We start from the raw sequence: 18,675 nt of genomic DNA, 5'->3' as shown, positions 1-18,675 counted from the left end.
CACTTCTGCCCCATTTACTCGTATATGTGCGCTCAGCATCCCCACATCCCCGACAATGCACACTTTCACACAAACCTTATCTGTCTCCCCAGAGTTTTGCTTCCCTTTGAAAGCTCAGCTAAAAAAAAAAAAAAAACTGTCTCCATTTTTGCCCCTGAGTCCTTATACTCTTCACTGATAGAAATGTCACCAGTGGCACCCGCGCTCCTAGGCACACCCCTAAACACGTATACTCCAACTTCGCTTGATTTACAGATGTCTGGACCTCAAGGAAATGCACACTCCTTCGTCTCCTCTGCACCTATCTCCAAAGATGCAATCAGAGTCGAATGAAATTTCAATGAAAAATTATATGAAATTGAAAAAAGCAAGATAATCATAAGTTCAATGAAAAGTTTAATGAGACTGGAAGAAGGAGCGGGTTATCTGGTTGACATCAAAGTTAGCGTCCTCGGAGCAGAAGTAGGAGTATATGAGTACCGCGGCTGTCATATCTGCTCTTGCCTGCAGAGACTTATGCAGTCTCACTCCCTATGCCCACCCTAATCTTTTGCTCGCCCAGCCTGCTATTGTATAGCAAGTAGAGCAGAATGATGCACAGCAATGTCTCTCACAGCCCCCCGTGTGCACTTTCTCGCCCACACACACTTCCACATACACCCATAGGAGCACGCCAAAGGAATCCAATACACAACACATGCATCATTGACATAAATGGAGAGGACTTGGAAGACATACCTGCCACTATAGCAGTATATATGACATCTATGGGAGTTGGGAATATCGGCTTCTGTTTTATTAGCATTCTCCCTATAGAGGGCATGTCCACTGGCCCAGTGTAATATTTTGGCATGTAGCAGAAAAGTATATTAGGCCAACCGACAGCCCATCATTGTCAAACTATGTTTTTTTTATGGCAACATTGAATAAAGGTAAACTGCCAAAACATGTATTTAATTTGCTAGATATTCACCATGTCCAGCCACAAGTGGCAAGTAAAGTGTGTATCAAATGCAGATTTTTGCAATGTTATAAAACCTACAGTGGAACATCAGATTATGGAGGGGCAGTGAGGTTTTCATCATGGTCGGGGGCTCGAGAGTTCGTGGGAGAAAGCGTTTGTTGTCCCTTGTGGTGTCCTGTGGGGGACATTTTGGGGCATGTTGTATTGGGAGGAGGCTCTTGAGCAGACCAAGGACAGGCTGGAGGGACAATGTCCCTGAGCTGGCCTGGGGTCACCTGCAGAACAGCTGGAGGAAGTGAGGATGGATATGGAAGTCTGGGCATCTCTGCTCAGACTGCTGCCTCTGCAACCTGCCTCTGGATAAAGCGGAAGAAAATGGATTGATGGAGGATGGACATATAAAAACCTGGTGCTATAAGATCCTCCGTGAAAGTCCAGGCATAATAACTTTAACACTAGCGCATGGAGCAAATGAGCAGCAATTTAATTGTATGATTAATTTGTGTGTGTGTATCTGGTGAGAGAAAAACAGAAGGAAATATTAACAGTGTTACTAAACAAAACTGGATACGGAACATCTGAGATTGATTGTGACCATCCACCAGAGACAGCCAAACAATCAGCAGATCCTGTGGTACGAAACAGTCATTGGAGAGTGCATTTTGAGACATTCTGCCTTGAAGGTGTGGTTAATCAACCACATCATAATCCTGACTATTATTGATTTAAAACACCACTTTAACCAACCAACAAATAGCTTTGATTTGACCCAGTGACACTACAAAAGCACAGAGGCATTTAAATTAAAATTACTCAAAACAAAAGCCGCAAATCCTTATGTTCAGGAAACCAGAACGGGCCAATTTATTTGACATTTTCCCTTGACACACAACTGATTAGATTTTACTATTTTTTCTCCCTCAATTTTACTGTCTCAAACTGAATGAAATTCCTTTTGTGTGCTATTCAGACAATTTGTGCTTATGCTTTTGTCATGCACACACTCTGGCTAACTGTATTGTGCTAATAATTGCTGGATAATTGATAGGGGAAACCAAAATCTTTTTTATACCTGATAAAACACTGGAGGTACATTTTCTGACATCCCTGTGTTCCCATCCCGCTTTTCCTGGCTTGTTTGCTGAAGCAGTGGATTAATTAGTTTTTGTTTACATGTAGCCTTCCCAAACTCATTGGATATGCATTCTGGCTAATTAGCGCCGAGCACTAAAAGAGGACATCATATCAGCTTATTAGCGTGTTGGATAAGCACTCATTTCGTGTGTACAATGATGTATCCACATGTGAGTTGACAACGCTCCAAAATAAACAGGTAGGGGTTACTTTGTTCACTTCCAAGGCCAAATCGAGTATTTTGTACAACATGTCATTGACATATGAGTCATTGCAAACTGTGCAACATTATAACACACCACGCCTTTTCCCTGCAGTGAAAGGGGCCATGCAAAGTCAAGCGATTTATGAGTGTGCGCCAATAAACTAACACTTTCAAGTCTTGCACGCCGACCTTGCAATTCCCCAAAGGAAACACCTCGTCTTCTTAATATCATGCCATGTTTCCTTTCGCACTTGTACTCCTGAGAGAGCCAAAGATAAGTGAAGAATGGGTTTTGGGCAGGTAAAAAGGTGGTTTGCAAGAGTAGGAGAAAATAAAGAGACAGTCAGGACTGTGAGATGTGTGTGTTTGATAGCACCTGGATTTCCACCTCTCTTGGTCCCACTGGATGCCTGTCACCGCGGACTCACCGGACTGTTTTATCAGCCTCCCGGTGCTAACTCTCAAAGTAACTCTCTTGCCGGTTTTCTTATCTGTTTCCACCCTAAAAGTGATGTCTAAAAACTGCGGCTGGATTCATAACAGCGTAAAGAAGTGTGAGCTGCAGACAAAACAACTATTGTGAGAATATTTCAGCAGTGCATTCAGTTCAATAATATTCCTGGATCCGGAAATGTTCTGCATGACTGAGTGTGACCCAGAAGACATTATCAGATAAAACTCTAATTTCTTACCAGACCCTCGAGCACAACTTTTGCCTACTCATAGATAAGGCACAAAAAGAGAGAAGAACCAGGTTTTGGGGGTGTAGACACATTGTGATTGCAATCAACTAATTAGCGAAGCCTGAGTTTTGAACATCTGTGCGGGATTTTCTACTGCATCATCCAGTAGACAACAGTTTAAAGTGTGGTAGTGAACATGAAAGAGCTCTTTTTTTCACCCTTTACTCTGTCTGCATGGGAATGTGGCATTTGCTTCACTAACTTTGTGTTATCAGTGTTTATCAACATGATAAATGGAGAGGTGCATTTGTGCTGTCTGCAGTCATTAAGCCGTAATGATGTCACGTGTGCTCTGAATGGATTTGCATTAAATGTGTGTTAGCATCAATGACTCAGGGTGACTCAGGTGATTGTGAATGTGACCCTGGTGTTTGTGCATTTGCTCTAGGCCATGGTGGAGACAGTGAATAATCTGCTACAGCCCCGAGCCCAGGCGGCATGGAGAGCGCTCCCCACCAGTGAGCAGCTGCACTCAGCCACACTGCTCCTCGACACTGTGGAGACGGGTGCTTTCATGTTAGCTGACAATCTACTCAAGACTGACACTGTGCAGGAGACCACTGACAACATCCGTGAGTACTTTTCAGAATCCTTGTGTGGTTGTGTTTCTTTGCCTTTTCTGTAAACTCAGCTAGACCCCCAAACTGTCAGGAAACCTGTTGAGATGCCCTCAAGCATGGCACTTAACATCCATCTGCTGTAGAAGAGTTGCACCGCGCAAAGTGTGAAAGGCTGAGGCTCAAACTATGCAGGAGCACAACTATGTTTTGGAGACAGCACCTTAATACAAAGTTCACCACAGGTGTCAAAGTTTCTTAGATTTCATAGGGTTTTCTAGTATATATTGACTTAAAAATAAAAAAGCTTAAAGTGGGGATACTGCAGAAAACAAAAAAAGAAAAGATTATGATGCAACCACTCCGTAAGAACCTCAGATCCACCTTTAAATGAAACAAGCGAAAAGAAAGCCCAGCTTCACTGTGTCAAACAGAAAGTATCGTCCAAAATAATAATATAGTATTCATTGCTTAAGGGATCGAGAATGGGCCATGCGTGATAATAGCTATGCGTTCAGTTCAGTGCATTTCAGGAATATATTGAAAAATAATATGTCATAAGAAAAAGACATTAGTGAGATGTCAGAAATATCCAAACAATATTCAGACCAGTAATGATTATGTATTAGCACAGAGGCACCCGGCCTGCCAAAAGCCCTGAGAAAGTAATTAAGAAAATCAATTTTGTATGAAAAATAATTTGTGTGGAGTACAATTGAAATACATTAGGTGCGAGTTTAATAACACCCGGGTTCCCTTACACAATGATTCACCTGTCACTTGCAATATGGCCGTCTACTGTTTTGCTGCAGACCGGAGTGTGGCAGTCTAACACTGTTTACCTGTGCTAAATCTTTTTGTTTTTTGTTTTTATCATTATCTTTAGCATGTATGTAACACAATGAATGCAATAGCACTGTTTGATCCGTTATGTAGACAATGTGCTGTCAAAAAGAGGTCATGCTACGTTATCTGTTCATGGTTGTAATGTGGCGTGAGAGCTTCCAAAGGCTCGATCCCTGGAGGTTTTGCGCTCGTCAACATCAACAGTGCGGGAGTAAAAGCCTTGAGTCCTTCAGTGCATCAATGTAATAGCCAAGATACAAATTTTTTTTTTTTTCTTTCATACTTCTCTTTCCTCCAACACGTAGACAGACCTGACAAAGCAGAACGAAGCTAGTTATTATGCCTTATCGCTTTTTCTTTACTTACCCAATCTCTTTTTTTAATCATTTTTTTCATCTTCTTTCGTCATTGGATCATGAAGTAAAGCAGTAATCACATGTAGTATCTGTGTGCTATATGTGTATTATGGCTGCACGCTCTCTTTGCTTCTGCGTATTCTTTTGATTAGATTTCTTCAAAATATGCTGCACATCATCACCCCATTACCGGTATTCACTGAGCATATTTTTATAACGAATGAGAAGTAATGGCAGAAGGAGGAGCTGAAGAGAAAGATGAAACCGGAGTTGATGTTTAAAGACAGAGATGATTGAGGGTTATCATAGTGGTGATGATGTGTCAAATGATGTTATTGAGATATTTTTGTCTTAGCACCGGCAAGTAAGCAATCAAATCACAAGAATATCATCCAGGAGAGGATATTGTCTATTCATACAAATCAATGCTGTACTTTCGATTTTATTGGAGCAACCAGACATTAGTAGAGCCGGAGAGGAGGAAGCAGTGGGAAAGCTGCTAAAATATGACATTATTAGATTTCAATTGGGGTGGAGGATATGATGATATAAAATTGAATCAAGATCTGACCCTGTGAAGATCTGGCAACTTGGGGGGGTGGGGGTGGGATCATCATAATAGGGTAGCTCTGTGTTCAAATGCAGACACATGACTTTTACCCACCCAGTCCTCGTATGAGCCTCTATCTATTTACACTAATACATGCTTACTTAAAGGTAATGTTTGTCGCATGCACTCTTATATTTTACAAAAGCTCTTCAACTTTTAGCTGCAAGAAAAGACAAGAACGCCAACACATGTTTCACCATATGTGAACGCTGCATTCCTCATTGAAGTTCAGTCACTGAGCTTCAACCACTGGAGGCCTGCACTAACGGACTTGATTGAGGACATGTGCCGGGACTGTGGAGTCTCTTTACGTTTATTTCCTTACTGACCATTTTTACATGATGCCACATAGCCCTGAGGTGAGATAGAGTGGCTACTGCTCCATAGGTGGCGTCTGGTGGTAATGGAAGTGGAGAAGATCGAGATGGTTCTATTTAAATAGTGACAGGAAAAAGAGGGTGAGGATAATATGGTTTGGCCGTTGAGTTGGTGATTGATCAAGTAAGAGTAAGAGTGTTAGTCATAATACTTGATGATGATTGGATTAGAGTGAGCAGTTTCGTGGCTGTGATGGTATGAAGGTGGGCATGGGGTAGAGGAGAGTCATTGTTAAGGTGTGGCTGCAGAGGTAAAGAAGAGGTTGTGCTGATGATGACATCATGGCATAAAGATATGTAGCTAAAGTATTAGATAAATGCAAATCGACTTTTTTAGAGCCTTTTACCATGTTACAATGTTGTTCTCTCATCAAAAATATACCTGAAGCTGTGTTTCAACCCACTCTTTGAGTAATCTTCCCCAGAGGCTATTCTTAGCATCGCGGCGGCTGCCCCCAAAAAGCTCCTCATGAGGTTCTGCGTGTCCAGGAAATGTTTTCTCACCTCTCGATCTGTTGCTCAGCTTAATCCTCTTAATGCAAAATAAAAACATTTGCCATAGCTTCCCTACAGCCACGTGAGCCACACAGACTATTTTTTCTTTTTTTTTCCCTTTGTTGAATTACCTGTGTAGCGAAGTAGAGCAAGCGAATCCGGGTGGGAGGGGCTTAAGGCGAGACCGCTGGAAAATCAGGAAACTATCACGGGACCTCATCTAAAGTGTTCACTCAAAGTACATTTACCAAGGCACCATTCTTTTTTTTTTTAGATTGCCTGAAAATGATGTATTTTTACTAAAGTTAAAACCCCCACCGCCCCACTCATCCTCACTCGTCAGGTGTACTCTCCATAGTCAGTTTAATTTACAAATTACAGAATTGGTAATGTAGGATCAAAGAGGAGGTGCTTAAGAACAGATTTTTAAGCCATGATAATGCACTTAATTACAAATAGTTTTACGTAGTTGGCTTAGAGTTGGGGACACTCAAGAGCAAACAAAGAATAGAGAGACAGACAGACTCACAACAGGCTGACGGTGCTGTTATATTTTATACATCAATCTTATAGTTTCAAACTGCTGCCTTCCTACGCCATACTGTATGACATTACATCATTCCGATCTTGTATACCCCTCCAAATTATGTCCACCTCGAGCCCCGCAGAAATGCTGTTGCATAAACTGAGAAGAAATGGGCTCTCTGAGGGAACTTTAAAAACTGGAAATCATCTTTTTAGTGCAGAAATGTTCATCTCCTCGCCTTTGTACTGTTAATCTTTGCTCTCAGCTAATCCAGTGGGCAGATCTAGCATGATTATCTCCCCCCTTTATTCATATTCCTCTCCATACCGCCTCTCATTTCACTTCTTCTATCAGAATTTCATATTTTTATACCCTCTCGCTGCACTTTTAAAGCCTGATTTATTTTTTTTGTCTCTCCCAGACGCCTCGCGCAGAAAAATACATTATTAAACTGACACACTTTCAGAACTGTTCCCTGCGCTACATTGCGTTTGACTTGAACAAACGTGCTATTATTAGAGGAAAAAAAAAAGAAAAAAAAAGAAGTGATTTGATAAGGGATAGCGCAGCGGTACCGGTGTGTGGTTGTGATAAAGATAATGAACGTGCGTGTTTCTTAGGAGGTGGATTGCCGTGACAGGGATGCTGTAATTAGATTAGGCTCAGCATGTTTGGAGACCCCTGCCGCTCCCGTGGGTGGGGATGCTGCGCATGCATGTCACGGGTGCACATTGTGGGTGGGGCAGCTAAACGTTTGTACCGTTCCGTCTTTGCATATACATTTTTTTTTGTGTAGTTTTGAATTCTTTGCGTCCTTTGTTTGCATAACACCCTGATCAGTTTGTATTTAGACATGTACGAGAACATGCAACGCACATTTCGAAATTCAGCATCCACTTAGTTAGACCCGGTGCCAGATCAGTAGTTTTATTTATTGCATTGCATTGTCCCTGTAGCTTTAAAAATGTGCCGCTGAAGACCGTCTAAATAAACAGTTTGGAGGAGTGCTCAGCTAGGAGGGGGATACATTTTAGTTTTATATAGGTTGAAGCAGTATGTTCTGGTTTTCTCTTAAAGAAGAACTAAGCAACTTGTTTACCTTAATAAATCCTTTTCGTAGTACCTCTGGGGGTAACACAAGTGTTAATGGGATTTTTCATCTCCCCCTGGTGTCTCTAGCCAGAAAACCACACTTGCAACTTTCCTACTTCCGACCCGAAGCCCCAATACACACTAATGGAATCACGAAGAAGAAGCTAACAGGCTAACGGGCAAAGCTAACTGTGGGCTAGCGCCACTTTAGCAGTATTTACAGCCATGTTTGAGTGGAAAAGAAATCTCCATTGTATAATTAGGTTGTGGCACAATGTACACTATCCCTCTGCCCCTTTGTCTTTTTTGTCAGCATAGTATTTACTCTCACCGACAATTAATGAGTAAAATAAAACGCAACATGCTACGGCACCTGCAGTGGCGCTTATGGCCTCTAGGGGCATGAGTTTCTTAGTTCTGCTTTAAGTGTGTTTGTTTGTTTGTGTGATTAAAACAAAACACATCTACCTTTTGCACTTGCTCCAATTCTGTGCCATAAGAACAACACATATGTGTGAAATCTTTATAAGAACCAAAGTCAGATGCCCTCCCACTGTGAAATCACAGGTCAGAGAAGAGCAAGGGATTGTAAAAGAAGCTTTTTCCATCTATAAAAGACTGATAAGAAAAATGATCTCAAAAAGTGTTTGCCAAACTCTCACTGGTGGTACTCTACAGTTTTCTCCAGTTTGTTCAATAATGCCCCCCCATTCCACGATTTAGACGGTCCTGGTTCTGGCAGATGCTGGCACTGGTGATAATGTAGCAATTGTTCATTTCAAAGACTTGGCCTTCCTTCACATTTCATTCATTCTGTTCATTTTTGTGTTCTTTCTCCACTAGCACCAACCTCCTTACCAAATTCCCTTTTCATTCCCTCCACTCTGATGTCCTAAGCATGTCCTTGTGCTGTTTATTTGATCCAGGGGGCTCAGCATGAAAGCAACATCTAAATCACAAAAATCACTTGTGGGCACAAGATAACAATACGCGAAAGGTATAATTAGCCCTTAATTAGAAACTTAATCTAATGCATTACTCTGCTATAATCTACCGTGTGCTAACGAACCTGGACGGTGAAATGAGATTCCCACAATACGAGAGAGACAGCGGATTACACGCCCTAATGTGTCCGCCCAGGTGCCAGGAGACATTGTTGTATTTTATTTTTTGTTTTAAAAGTTAGTTCTCGTGAAAAGGGCTTGCAGGATTCATGCGTTAAAGCACTTAGTGGCAAAACATAGCTATTACAGGGGCCTTTCACAACACACTGTGACGGAGAGTGCTGTGCAATTAAGTGATATTAACGCTGTCACGTTGTTGTATTTTTGTTTTTTTCCTACAGAGTTGGAAGTGGCAAGGTTGAGCACCGATGGAAACCTAGCGGACCTGACATTCCCGCAATCTGAGCTACACGGAAACTCCATCCAACTGTCAGCCAGCACTCTCAAGCAGCACGGACGAAATGGTAAAAGAGAAAAAAAAAAAAATCTTACGTCTCTTCTCACTCACTGTATGAGGCCACTATGTCACGCTCTCCTCACTTTCTCCTCTGCTCGTTCAGGCTATTTCTGGCCACAGCAGTTGTTAAGAATGTTGACTCCTGTGTGTTCGGTCCATCCCACAGGTGAGATCCGGATGGCCTTTGTCCTCTACAGAAACCTGGGTTCGTACCTGTCGACGGAGAACGCCAGTGTCAGGCTGAGCAGCGAGGCCGTCTACCCCAACTACTCTGTGATTGTCAACTCCCCCGTCATCACCGCCTCCATTAACAAGGAGAGCAATAAGGTGTACCTGTCTGAGCCGGTCGTCTTCACTGTCAAACACCTACAGGTAAGACAGGTGACAGTAGGCCTGCCTGAAATGTAATCCTATCAGGTAGAGGTGCCTGTACATCCTGTTTGGCAACTATTTCTGCGACATAAACATGAGATGAATACATTATTATCATAATGAATTATTAATATACATATTTTTTTTATGATGCGTTTGTAGTGTAGACAATGCTATCTGTTCAGACTTGTTGTTCTAGGTTTGGACTGGCACTGTGCCTCATTTATGTGCCTATGTGACAGCTTTTGAGAGACCCCATGAAGTCTTAAATTAGGTTGACTATTATTTCTCGTCATTCTACTTTGTGCTATGAAGTAATTGCTTACCCACTGCACCAGAGCATTTTCTATACACTATTATTTTTCATACTTTAAAACCGCAGGTGGATTTACATACGCCCACAAGAACGAACACAGCAGGTTAGCTTTATATTCAATAACTTGTTAGAATTGCAAGTGAGGGCGATGCAGATATGGTAGCGTTTAATCTTGATTAGGATGAAGATTGGACAGATTTGCTTTTTATAACTTAGATAAATGTAGAAAGCCACACACTCACAACAGTGCTAGTGCTCATACCACTGGACAGAAAATTCTCAGTCATTTTTGTTTTTCTTGACGCCTCACCAGCCTGACCCAAGTGGCAGAAGATCTTGTCACTTGCTCATTTAGTGACTAGCTTTAGCAGACTGCCGCACACCACTCCGACTCTTCAGTTTACAAAACACTAGCAGCTCCTACACTTGAGAATCTCGCACAACAAACGGACACAGCTCTGTCACCTCCTGCCACGACTCGATGTTTGTTTGTGGCTGCCCTTGTCCCATTAGTTTGGTTGTTTTATTGTGCAACTCTGTTGACTACCAGTTGAAACCAGTTTGTTAGTCAAAGTAATACGGTACAATTTCCTGTACAGGTAAATCATTTACAGTTACATTAAAGCAGTACTAAGTATCTTTCCCTTAATAAATCCTTTCCATAGTCCCTTTGGGGGTAATACAAGTGTCAATGGATCTGCCCCTTTGTCTTCTCTGTCAGCGTAGTATTTACTCTCATGGACAATTAATGAGTAAAAACCGCAACATGCTATGACGCCGCTAGGGACATGAGTTACTTAGTTCTGCTTTAATTAGTTCACGTAATTTACAGATCCTCAGAAACTGTACTTAAGTGAATTTACATTGTTATTACCACCACTGTCTATTGGTAAATATCCTATACTGATTGATTACCCTACAATTCTACATTTAAAATGAATTTTGAAAAATATGAAAAGGGGTCAACTAAAATGTGACACAAGTATTCAGATCCCATTCTACTGCTCTCAGTCATAGTTGAACATACATTTTTACACCTGTGCTAAGTAATAATAATATGATATGACGTGACTTGATGTATTGCTATCTAGTAATATGCTCGGGGATTTCAACATTTAGCATACAGTAATTATTCAAATGTTTTTGTTTTCCCTATTCCCCAAGTGCAACAAATCTTACTTGTACCTTTTTCATTTCTTTCATCTTGGTTTGACACAGTCTTTCTCACTTCCTCCCTCTCTCCCCTCATCCCGTAGCACTCGGAAGAGAACTTCAATCCCAACTGTTCCTTCTGGAGCTATTCCAAACGCACCATGACAGGATTCTGGTCGACTCAGGACTGTCGTCTGCTCGGCACAAACCGCACACACACCAGCTGCTCCTGCACGCACCTCACCAGCTTCGCCGTGCTCATGGCCCACGTGGAGGTCAAGGTAAGGTCCCCCCCAACACTCACTCATTCATCATTTGATTAGAGAAAACTGACCTGAAAAAGTCCACGGCATCTGGGAAATACAAGTCTCCAGAGTCCATGATAGCAAGTAATCAGATTTGGCAGGAGAAATTTTACATTCAATTTGTCAGGGGAAGATGATGACACAGAGTGGAATGGAAAAGCACTTAAGATATTTGTATTCCACCTGTGGAGGCCTGAATGACTAAGACAGATACAAGTTGTATTTGAAGACTGCTGAATACAAGCCCCATGCGCTCCAAAAATAATGTTTAGTTGAAAAAGAGAAAGTGCTACAGGCTCTTTGTAGGAGGTGAGGAATCTAAAGAACGGAAGTGACATTTTGAGGAAAAATTGACATATATTGTACGCTGTAAGTATAATGAAAGCTTTTGATGACATCCTTTTACAGGCAAAATGTCGTAATAAAATGCCAATGAATTTTAGATTTTATGGTTGACGAAGAACATCGGTGCCAAAAGGTTGTTCGTAGAAAGAGCTGCACGCTATTATGTAAAGAAATTACTGAAATGTTAGAGTCAAAGGTGAATGGGGCATTGTGTCTACGGTATATTAAAACATCAGTATAAAAGTGATGAGATGCAGTTCCAAGAGATTAGAAAGTGTTTTTTTAAAGATAGGAGTTGTTTTGTTTTATTGATATAACTCATTTATATGTTTAGCAACTATCTAATTGTTTTTAATTTTCACCCGCACATTTCCCTTTACATTCATCAGACCAAGCACCCGTAGGTGTTGAACTTGCTTCCCATGTGGGACAAAACCTCTTCTGTTTTTGTTACTGCATTGCCCAAACGGCGGCGTCTTGTCGGCATTGATGCTGTGTGACATACGCCTGTCCTGCCGGGGCTCGGGGACGGGTGTTAGTATTGCAGGGGTCATGGTCAGAGCGGGCCCCTCTGTGAGCTTGGTGTGAGGGTTTGGGCAGTAGATCCATCATGGCCGCCCTGGAGTGAACAGTGCTCGGGCTGCCAGGCTGCAGGACACTGATGGATAGAGCCGGTGCACCTGTGCAACACGGCGTAAAGATTCGGAGGAGGCCGGAGGTGCTCAGGGACAAACAGTTAGACGAGTATCAGTCATAGGGGCCTGTGTCACAGTGCATCCACCATTTATGTGTAATGATGCTGGCTGAGTATATTAGTATATTACCGAGCAATCTGTTTGTGATAAATAGAAGCAAGTAAGGAGCAGAGTGGACATTTAATAACATTTAAAACTGACTGAGCCTAAAAAGACAAAATAAAAGAGCTGATGTGAATGTGATTGTAAGAAAAAACTAAGAGGACAGATACCGCAAGATTACTCTTTTCATTGTGTCACTTTTGAATGAAACAGATCCCCAAAAAAAAGGATAATAAAATGTTTAAAAGGCAGTATCCAGGCATTATAAGACAGATGTCTGTGTGCTTGTTGCATCAAATCTCTGCCAGATTTCTTCTCAATTTCCTACACACCAGGAGGCAGACAAATTCCTGCGACCTTGTAAGGAAAATGACAAAGGGAAATATTCTTATTATGAGTATTGGATACTCATGATCTTCAGGCCTCTGGGTGACATTGCATGGATCATTTTGTGCTGAAGTTTACTGCCTGGATCAGGAACAGTTATATGACCTGTCATCGAGCAATTCACATGCCGCGAATCATATAAAAATACCAACATTATTATTATCAACTCAAGCTTGTAAAATGCCATTGTAAGCCATGTTATCATTTGTTGTTTGTGTGTGAATATGCTGCAGTGTGATGCATAAATGGACACTGGACACAAGACTGCATGCTTTTTATTTGTACCGAACTCAAATGCTGTTCTTATGTTTTAGAAGGCGGACAGTATGCACGACCTGCTGCTGGATGTCATCACCTGGGTGGGGATCCTGCTGTCCCTGGTGTGCCTCCTCATCTGTATCTTCACCTTCTGCTTCTTCCGCGGGCTGCAGAGCGACCGCAACACCATCCACAAGAACCTGTGCATCAGCCTGTTCATCGCCGAGTCGCTCTTTCTCGTGGGGATCAACCGAGCCGACCAGCCGGTGAGGGGACATGAGCACATCAATCACACGTACTTTACTAACCCCACAGGGCATTCTGCTTGGGCTTAATGCTACGGCAGCCACATAACAGCGCATTATATAACAACAATAACAACAGTGGTGCAGAGTAGAAGGAAATTAAATAAAGAATAGGCAAATAGGTGCAAAGAAGACCAGCTTACTGACAACCAAATGCTAGATTTTGGTGAATATCTATCAGCGTAATACTACCATATCAAACCCGCCATTGTCATACTGCTATGCCTAATTGCAGCGTTTTAAACCTGATCTGTAAAACTCGCTGCATGACATTCATGGGACTGATTTACTGCAGTCTTAACAATTTGATTTCATTTTTTGCCTTGTGCAAAAAATGTTCCCAGGCCGGGCGTCTCTAATTTACACTGGTTGGCGGAGGCTCTTACACCGCTATTGTTCATAGTTCTTTACTGGCGTACCAAATTTCTGAAATGTTTCCTTACTCATTGTTATTGGTTTACCACATTGAAGTTAGAACAATATCAACACAACATTTGATACATGCTGCATTCCCAGAGTGAATCAAAAACTTTCCAACGTTCTGCACCTTCCACTCAGAAAGTCATGTGAAGCGTTCTTTTGTACATTTGAAAAGTGGTTCCCCACCTTTGTTGTCTCAAGTACCTCCTTAGTTTGTGGCATATTCCTTGGACTGACAATTGGAGTTACATTTTAGCGGTAGGCGACAGTAAAAATGCAGCTGGTATTGCTCTTTAGCATGGTACATGGATTTAAAACTAGCTATATATATTCTGTGCTTGTTAAACAGTAAATATTTGTTCTATCCACTTTTTCACATTGCGTAATGTGTGCCTTTACTCTAACCACATCCTTATTCAGCGTCTCTCTTCGCTTCCCATAAACATTACCAGATTGGCACTTTCTATTACAGTTAATGACGCGTGACCCATACCACTCATGTGAGACTGTGTTCTGCTTTAGCTTTTCCCATCTGTAGGCGAGAAGCTACATCTAAGAGCATGAAAACGATGACCCTTCTCAACCTCCATTAGACTGTAAACAAACCTCACATCTTTTGACCACATGTACCAGATATAACACTTTATTCACTGACCTCTTTAATGTGACGGCTCTCGAAATGTGGAATGTGGAGAAGGACATGGATAGTCCGGTTCACTTTGTCATTTCGACGGATTTTTGTGGAGAGTATCAAAACTATACATGTTTGAAAACTTTATTAATTAAGCAATCAGAAAAAAAACAATGTTTCCATTTTTCTGATATGTAAAAAAAAAGATGCGACAAAAACAATAATAGCATTTATATGGGGAGTAACCATATTCCCTTTGGTCGTTCCTTGTCATATGTTTCATGAAGTTACCGTAGCGATGACCAGAACTCCCCAGAATTACACAATTTTACCAAATGATAAGAGCAAATGGAAACCTTGTTTTTGTCATTACTTATACCACAAGGTTTCCAAAAATATATAGTTTTAAGACTCTTCACAAAAATCCCACAACAGTGGAAATCTAAACATAGTGAACCAGTCTAAGAAGAGCGGATGAATTATATGAACGCTTAATATCCAAGGCATTGAGAAAAACCGCTCTCTCAGCCACAGGAGAAAAGTGTGGACCTGATGGACATGTGGAGCAACGACAAAGAACTGCAACTACAAACACTCAGTAACTGTTATTTCATGTCAAAGTGACATGAAATACTGGCAATCCATCAATATTTTCTTTTATCCTGTGACTGCCACACTATAGAAAGTGATAATAATGATAATAAAAATAATAATGCCTAAGAATTGCATTGCGGTTTACAAGCTTGGACAGCTTCTCAAGGCAATACAGTCATCCATCCATGTTCTGCTGCTTTATCGGGGGCCGGGTCACAGAGGCACCAGTCTGAGCAGAGATGCCCAGACTTCCCAATCCACGCACACCTCCCCCAGCTGTTCTGGGGGACCCCGAGGTGACACCAGGCCAACTCAGAGACATGGTCCCTCCAGCGGGACAATACAGTCAATAATTATTAACTTACTCCCAAACAACGTCAAGCGTATGTATCTACTCACAATTTGCACCAACGCACATCACTGACACTGTGGTGTTTGGATTCTGATCATGTAAATCTTTTTCAGTTGTGTAAAACACAACACAGAAGCACATTGTCAACATAAGGTGGAGCCTTAGAAGAAAATGCCAAACACTTAGCTCGTGTGGTGTGTATGTAATGTTGGATATCGTATTCTGCTCTTTGTCTCCAAGTCATTTGGATGTTTTTCTGAGTGAGGCTGGAACTGCGCGTGCTGCGCCCTGGGCCTCTGCTTCCCCACTGAGCTAAAATGAGACAACCTGCTCATTTCAAACGAAGACATGGAGCAAATTTGATAAATGTGTTTTGACGTGGGTGTTTATCTGTTTGTAAGAATGTGTGAGTGAGTGCGGGGGATGGGGATCATGTTTCTTTGTGCAGCGTATCAGCATCGCTGCCTTTCTCCTGTTAATTACTGGTGACTATTTGTGACCTCTATTAACATCTTCAACGTCACTTAGCTCGCGGACGCTTAAGCCCTAATTCCAGCAGGAAAAACTAAATGACTTTGCATAAGTAGAAGCTTCTTTACCTGTGTGTGTTGTGCGTGTGTGCGACACTGTGCCATCATTAGAAATGGAAATGAATGACTCCCTCGCCCCCTAAACTCATTGTCTCTCAGACATTAGGTAATTGTGTCTGTGTGTTAGCGCTACCGCTCACTGGTTCAAGAGTGACTCTTTAGATTGAAGGCATGAATAGCACAGACCAATTGGCTCTGGTCTTAAGCTTTTCCTCCTCATCCCATTGCCTAAATTGTTAATACCGTTTCAGGTTTGTGACGCCTCTTAGAATAAATGCAATGTAATGTGTGTGTCGAAGTCAAAGTTTTTGAGTGATGTTTGAAGTGCAAGTGTAGTGAAGTGCTCATTGTGGACGAACCCGAGCTGAACAGGCGCTGAACGGTAAAGATAAAGGTAACTAGAAAGAAGCAGGACTCGATACGTATGAAATAATGTGAACAAAACTATGCTGTGTGCTGCTGCTAACTCATTCATTAACAATCTATTGACTGCCTATAGAGTTGCAAATCAAATTGATCTGCTTTATGCTTAGCTGTTTTACGTTCTGTTACTTTTCTCACAAGGGCACCCCCTCTAGGGGTTTTGTTATCTGCTTCTCCAATGCTTGTCATTTGTCACCATTCACCGGATAATGACAATCTGGTTTGAAACCTATTTCCCCATAAACCATTGCTCAAAGCAGGTAAATTAAAATGTATTTCCATTTTGCTCAGTTTATAATAATTAGCATCTCACAAGGAACTAATTACCATTTTATCACAGTTCATTGAAAACATGTGATTACGTGGCAATAATACCTCTGAATTTGCAGCTCTTCACTATTTAAATGCATTCACTGGCTTTTTAAATTCCCAAATGTATCAATTTTTAGCACCCTGTGTCTCACACAAGTGATTAATTTTTCCGCCCTTCTATTCATTTAAAATTGTTTGGCAGTGACAGAAATCACATTGAATTATCAGCACTGTTGCCAAGGCATTCATGTTTTACCCTCCTGGCTGTTTTGCAAAGTGCTTTGGTTCTTTTGTGTGGTCAACCACAAAGGCCTTTTATTCACCTTCAGATTCAAAAAGGAGAAATCAAGATCAGAGTCAGAGTGTTTGAAATAGGAGCCTGATTGCATATGCTTGTACGAAGAGATTAAAATACACCATTGTGGTTTTCAAACATGATTTTTATTGGACGAGGATTTGTGGCACTGGCCTCAGTAGCCACCTCCTTGTACACAAATACAGTAAAATATCTTCTTTGTTCCATTTGTGTGCATGTGTCAAGCCGGGCAGACCTTGTGCTAGTGACAAACTTGAGCCGATTGCTGGGTGTCCCCAAACTGCTGCTTCACAGTAGTGTGCATGATTCTCTTCTAGTGCTTTTTTGGTAAGGAATTCTTGGTATGAAGTAGTGAGTGTCCGCTGTGAAGGCTCAGGGCGCTCTGACAAGCTTCAGAGCAGCATTGTTTTGAGGAGGGATCAATGCAGACGCGCTGGTGAGCACCAGTACTCTGTAAGCACGTTCATGACGCTCAGGGAGTGGTGAAGTAGTGAGTGCTCGTACATTTGTCAAGACCACGTTTAGTCTTTAAAAATTAGATGTAAATCTAATTTGTAATGTAAAGACTTTGAGGTAGCTCTGTAGTACAAGAATCAGCTTCAAAGAGGAACATGTTCACATCCTAATCAGAATCAGAATTAAACACATCTCTAAATCTTCAATTGTTTCCCCAGATTGCCTGTGCTGTCTTCGCTGCCCTGCTGCACTTCTTCTTCCTGGCAGCCTTCACCTGGATGTTCCTGGAAGGCGTTCAGCTCTACATCATGCTGGTGGAGGTGTTCGAGAGCGAGCACTCCAGGACTAAGTACTTCTACCTGGCAGGATACGGTGTGCCCGCTATCATCGTGGCTGTGTCGGCGGCAGTGGACTACCGCAGTTATGGCACGGACCGAGTGTAAGCAACACACTGGGGCTACGGGAGAGAGGCAGGAAGCACGTATGCACCACGTTGCCAGGGAGGATTTTTAGGCCAATACATGCTGTTATTTTGGCTGCCCGAGTTGGACTTCTCGAACTGAAGCATCAATGCGGAGAGATATGGAAGCGCAGGGGAGAGTTCACCACATGATGGTGACAATGTGTGAATACAGAAGGCTTTCATAGCAAAGAAAGCGCTTCAAAAAAGTTAGAGGGCACTGCAATTTAATCGAATTCTGTCTGTAAAAGTGTACATAAGTGAGGAGAACATTTGTGAAAGAAATAGGCTCGTACTTAACTAACTGTTGCTGCTTTTGTTTTTATTTCATTAGTAGAACATTTCCCTGGACAATCAGAAAAGGGTCAGCTTATTTTTCTCTTTATAACAGCGAAGATTCTCAGTAATCCAGATCACAACTGGACTTACCTTTTCTTTGTGTACATTTTCAGTGGGGAGTGATGAAGGAGAGTGCTGTGAGGCTATGTACACAGCCGAGCTGGTTCTGCACATGTATT

General features: G+C 41.8%; 1 protein-coding gene across 4 annotated transcripts in view; it reads left to right on the top strand.

The window, feature by feature from the left end:
* Positions 1 to 18,675, top strand: part of adgrl3.1 (adhesion G protein-coupled receptor L3.1) — a 150,629-nt gene that overhangs the window by 111,682 nt on the left and 20,272 nt on the right. For all 4 annotated transcript variants that reach the window (XM_079553088.1, XM_079553087.1, XM_079553086.1 and 1 more), the window contains 6 exons: positions 3,435 to 3,618; positions 9,251 to 9,373; positions 9,533 to 9,738; positions 11,311 to 11,487; positions 13,355 to 13,564; positions 17,916 to 18,136. In XM_079553088.1, the coding sequence (XP_079409214.1) occupies positions 3,435 to 3,618; positions 9,251 to 9,373; positions 9,533 to 9,738; positions 11,311 to 11,487; positions 13,355 to 13,564; positions 17,916 to 18,136 (1,121 nt within the window). The remainder of the gene's footprint in view (positions 1 to 3,434; positions 3,619 to 9,250; positions 9,374 to 9,532; positions 9,739 to 11,310; positions 11,488 to 13,354; positions 13,565 to 17,915; positions 18,137 to 18,675) is intronic.

This window comes from Gobius niger, assembly GCF_951799975.1.
Source record: "Gobius niger genome assembly, chromosome: 3".
Lineage (NCBI taxonomy): Eukaryota > Metazoa > Chordata > Actinopteri > Gobiiformes > Gobiidae > Gobius > Gobius niger.
The sequence above is the reverse complement of the archived record's forward strand: the minus strand, read 5'-3'. Positions and strand labels throughout refer to the sequence as shown.